This window comes from Priapulus caudatus, unplaced genomic scaffold, assembly GCF_000485595.1.
Source record: "Priapulus caudatus unplaced genomic scaffold, Priapulus_caudatus-5.0.1 Scaffold153, whole genome shotgun sequence".
Taxonomy (NCBI): Eukaryota; Metazoa; Priapulida; class Priapulimorpha; order Priapulimorphida; family Priapulidae; genus Priapulus; species Priapulus caudatus.
In genome coordinates, this window is record NW_014577214.1 from 103,776 (window position 1) to 109,007 (window position 5,232).

Sequence of the window (5,232 nt, forward strand, 5' to 3'; positions counted from 1 at the left end):
ATAACAACATAATATAATAACATGACAACATAACAACATGATATAATAACATGACAACATAACAACATGATATAATAACATGACAACATAACAACATGATATAATAACATGACAACATAACAACATAATAACATGACAACATAACAACATGATATAATAACATGACAACATAACAACATAACAACATAACGACAGATCCCATCCCATCCATATCCATCTGACAGACCTGATATCCATTTCTTCTTGCTAGCAGTTACTGACGCATCACAAACATTGAACTACAACTATCTGTCTGAGCAAGATAACTTTGCTTCACCTAGATATTATTGCCAATTCTGTCAAGCTATGGCTCCACATAACGAGCACAACAATCGGGTGGGCTTAGTATACTGTCACAGCTAGACTAATTCACCTGTTTTTACGCATATACACACCATATCATGTCAAATTGCAACTTGCAGCACTCCGTTACTAAATACCACGTTTTAGAATGGCCCTATCACAATACTGATTAACGTAAGCTACATCCCAAACACTTCAAGCAGGCTGGTGATTATAAAACTTCTCGCATTGCGCTGTCACTAATGCAACACACTACATCATGCAATAAAATAACATATTTAATACATTTCTGTATGAATTAACATTCAAGTGCACTCGAGATGCTCAACCGTGCAGAACTAATCCGGCAGGCATATATCTGCACAAAAAACAGCCATCGCGTGATTCACACCGCGCGACGTCAGACACGATCGCTATGACGACGGCGCGCATACCTGCTCCTTTGTCAGCGATGTCGCAGAGAGAATGTGCTTGCCGGTGATGCCGTGAGTTGTACCGCTGCGCGCGTGAGGTAGTGCGCGCGGCAGCACTGATGGAAGGCCCGGCGGGGCCACCAACGTCAGAGACTCGTTCCTCTGCTGGCGCGACGTGCGCGGCCCGTCACCCTGTCCTAGCTCAGTCAGAACCTGGCTGTAGGTTTCTACAAATACAAATAACATTATATAATGATAACAATTAAACAAACAATAATATAATAAACTGTACGTTTCTACACAAATCAATAACATTATATAATGATAATAATAATAATAATAATAATATAATAATATAATAAGCGAAACTTCATATATGAAAAGGTATGTAGATGAAGTGAGGCAGTACTAGTAGGAATACTGAATAAGCGGCTAACACTGCGGGCAGGGATGTAGAATGAGGAGGTGGACATACTGAATGAGCGGCTAACACTGCGGGCAGGGATGTAGAATGAGGAGGTGGACATACTGAATGAGCGGCTAACACTGCGGGCAGGGATGTAGATGAAGGAGGGGACTACTGAATGAGGGGCTAACCTGCGGCAGGGGATGTAGAATGAGGAGGTGGACATATCTGAACTGAGCGGTAACACTGCGGGCAGGGATTGTAGACTGAGAGGTGACTACTGAGAGCGCTACACTGCAGGAAGGGATGTAGATATGAGGAGGTGACATACTGGAATGAGCGGTCTAACACTGCGGGGCAGGGATGTCAGATGAGGAGGTGGAGCATACTGATGAGGGGCTACACTGCGGGCAAGGATGTAGAATGAGGAGGTGGACATATCTGAAGAGCGGTTAACACTTGCGGGCCAGGGATGTTAGAAGAAGGAGGTGGACATACTGAATGACGCAGCTAACATGCCGGGCAGGGATGTAGAATGAGGGAGGTGGACATTACTGAATGAGGCGAGGCTAACACTGCGGGCAGGGATGTAGAATGAGGAGGTGGACATACTGAATGAGCGGCTAACACTGCGGGCAGGGATGTAGAATGAGGAGGTGGACATACTGAATGACGGCTAACACTGCGGGCAGGTAATGTAGACATGAGGAGGGGCCATACTGAATAAGCGGCTAACACTGCGGGCAGGGATGTAGAATGAGGAGGTGGACATACTGAAAAGAGATAGGAGCAAGTAGAAACAGGTGGCGAGTAAAATAAAAAGTAAGCAAAGTAAACCCTTGAACAAATGTACGTATCCCATTCGTACAGGGTACTGAATTAACTGTAAGTGCAGGAAGAATGGAAGAAGTGAGGCAGATAGATGGGCTAAGCATATATAAACTATATACGAATAAACTATGAAGCACAGACACAGAATAGGGAACACCATATAATGCGGAGTAGACACAAATAGGGAACCTATTATGGTAAACTCGCTGATATAGAATATAAATGAAAGTGTTTCAATGGACACTTTAGCTGCACGCAGCCAAAAAGGACACAAATGAGTGAGTAAGTAAAAAGTCAGTTTAAATAGGGGCAACCATTGCGCACGTAGCCATTTATAGAAACGATTGCCAAATCTGTATATCGCAATAAAATTAGTTTTTTTTTATAAACCAAAATGAAATGCACCAATTTGTGACATAGATGGCGCTATAGCCGCGCTTTGTAGGAATGCAGTTTGAAATATACATAGGTACTCTGCGTTTCGACATGTTTTGTAAATCTTTTACTGCTAATATCATGAATATAGACGTTGTTATGCGGCAGAGTCGGAGAGGAAAGTACCAAATTTCTGCACTTAAAGATATCGTCAGAATGCAAATCTTGTAAACGAACGCAGACGAGTGTGCCCCCACACGCACAGGGACTCGTTATTTGTGTCTGAATTGATAATAGGTGGGCGTATGATCATTCCAGACGGTTATAACCCTAAATTTGGCATAATTTGTTTTTAAATATGCAAACCCCTAGCCCTTATTCATTCACATATCAAAAAATGAGGGCAAAATCCGTTAAACCCTGAACTGACCTAATGGCGAATTCGCCATTTTTTGCAAAAACTTGCGCGTGGCTGGGCGAAAGTAGTCGACTGGCGTGCATTCAATAAGAACGATTTAATATGGGAGGCATAGGCAGTAAGCAACTAATAGCCAATTTCCAAACAAAGTGGGCCGAAACGGTTGCTGAGTTATCGTTACGAACGAAATGTTGACGACAAATGGACGGACGGACGGACGGACGGACCGAAGCGCGCGGACGACGACCGCATGGCAATAGCTCACGCCTCCTGTACGATGTCAAAGGTGAGGCTAAAAATAGAATGAGGGGCAACAATTTGACGATGACGACAAGAATTTACCGACTAGGTGGCATTAGTGCACACGTTGCCTAGGCTACGTCACTCAGCTCACCAGTTGACTGCACTACTCACCTTGCATCTGGAACTGCGAGTCGTTACCCGCCGATCCCGGACTGGGGCCGGGCCCGAAGCACTCTGCACCGAGTCGAGGAGAGAACATAGCGTGTTTGCGAACATCGCCTGTGGGGCTCGCCGGAGCGGAAACCATCGTCATAGCAGGAATGCTCACACTCAGTTTGGTATAACCGCGAGTGATCTGTCGGACATCCTTTCCGAAGCCAGGTGGCAGCAGCATCTGAACGAATACACTCGGGAATGAGGTTGGATGTGTTTCGAGGTTTTGTATTCGCTTTAGCAATTCACTGATTTCGCTCTCAGCATGCGTGGAGCATATATGCAACTCTCTTTATCTCTACCAATGATTCTCTCCCCCAACATGGCTACACTTCCCTTTCACTCATCAGTACATCTCACTCTCTCTCTCTCGCCCAGCTAACAGCAGCAGCAGCCCACCTCTCCGTCGACGTAGGCAACTTCTCCACGCAGCACGACGCGCCGCACGGCCCCCTTCACATGCTTGCCCGCGAACGGAGTCCAGCGTGACTTGGTGAACGCCATCGCCTGCGGTATCACCCATTCCCTGTCCATGTCCACCTCGATGTAAGTGTCGCTCTGGTCGGGGAGGCCGAATATCTTCTTGGGGTTCGTGTAGAGACGCTCCACTATGTCCTACAATGCCAGCACCGGGTGAACGAGCCGCGAGAAAAGCGTACACGGTCGTTTAAGGTCAGGTCTGTCAGCCATGAGTGTGCGTTGCAGTGGAAATTCCTACCCGTACATAGTTTCACATAGCATTCTTTGACGTGGTATTTACATTCAAAACTAGATACCACATACATTCTCATTGTGAACCTCTTAAAGTTATTATTGTACAATAAAACTGTGAATTCAAATATCAACTCGATCATGCCGGATGTTATTATGTATGCTGTTCTGTATCTATCTTCCTGTATGTCTGCCTCTCCATGTGACTGCACGACTGTTTGTCTGCCTGCATGCCTGTCTGTCTATCTGCCTGTCTGTCTGTCAGTCTATCTGTCTCAGTCCACGTGTTGGGTGTGTGTGCAAGTGAACGAGCATGTCTGTCTGTCTAATCTAATGTAACCGAATCCAGCCATTCGAGCTCTGAGCGCTAACACATGCTTCTCGGTGGTTTACAGTACGTGGATGTACGTGGTTTACAAGTACAGCATGCAGAGCGATAAACCTACGTCGATCGTGAGTCGGCCATCGTTGACCGCCGTCAGCAGCAGCGGCAGCATCGTCTCCAGGCCTGGGAAGCCTGGCGGAGCATTCTCGGAAAACTTCTCCTCGACACTGTGGGGCGCTGCACGGATACGCGAGACGTCAATAACACACACCAGCAGAAGATACCGTGGTGACAATAATCAATGCTCACCAATATCTCTCTCTCTCTCTCTCTCTCTCTATATATATATATATATATGCTAGTTATATAACCTAAATGTAGGTTATGACATAAATTTCACATGAGGAGTAATTATGCTCTAGTACTACATCTCTACATCTAATATGTAAATACAAGTAGAAAGTCACAGACCACGGTAGGGGTCTCGTAAGGAGTAGGCAGTCTCATTGAAAAGATCCACACGAGCTAAAATAGTGCTAGGAGATCACAGACAGTCTATAGTGAATAGTACTAGTGATATCACTACTGAATAGTACTAGGTCACGATCACAAACCATGGTCCGTTGCGAAGCAGTCGATGACGGCCATGTTGTCCCACAGCGCGGCCTGGTCTTCCTTGGTGACGAGCGCTGGCTTCACGCCTCCGCGCGACCCCAGCGTCGTGGCGTCGGCCGCCGTCAGGAAGAGGTGGTGCGGCGACACCTCGCACGTCACCTGTATGCCCTTCTCCTTTGACGCTTTAATGATGAGAATCTGATGAATGGCGAAAATGCAGGATTTAGCGAGTGGATGAGACTTAATTGAACTATGCATCGTTGACATGTACACATTCACGCACGCACGCACGCACGCACGCACGCACGCACGCACGCACGCACGCACGCACGCACGCACA

The 5,232-nt window shown here is 46.3% G+C and overlaps 1 protein-coding gene across 1 annotated transcript in view; it reads right to left on the reverse strand.

Annotated features, from left to right (window-relative positions):
• LOC106806306 (CAD protein-like) overlaps positions 1-5,232 on the reverse strand; it is a 46,631-nt gene that overhangs the window by 5,032 nt on the left and 36,367 nt on the right. Inside the window, exons 29-34 of the mRNA XM_014808192.1 lie at positions 4,892-5,090; positions 4,399-4,514; positions 3,641-3,856; positions 3,200-3,422; positions 777-982; positions 628-631 (exon numbers count right to left, since the gene is read on the reverse strand). Of these exons, the coding sequence (XP_014663678.1) occupies positions 628-631; positions 777-982; positions 3,200-3,422; positions 3,641-3,856; positions 4,399-4,514; positions 4,892-5,090 (964 nt within the window). The remainder of the gene's footprint in view (positions 1-627; positions 632-776; positions 983-3,199; positions 3,423-3,640; positions 3,857-4,398; positions 4,515-4,891; positions 5,091-5,232) is intronic.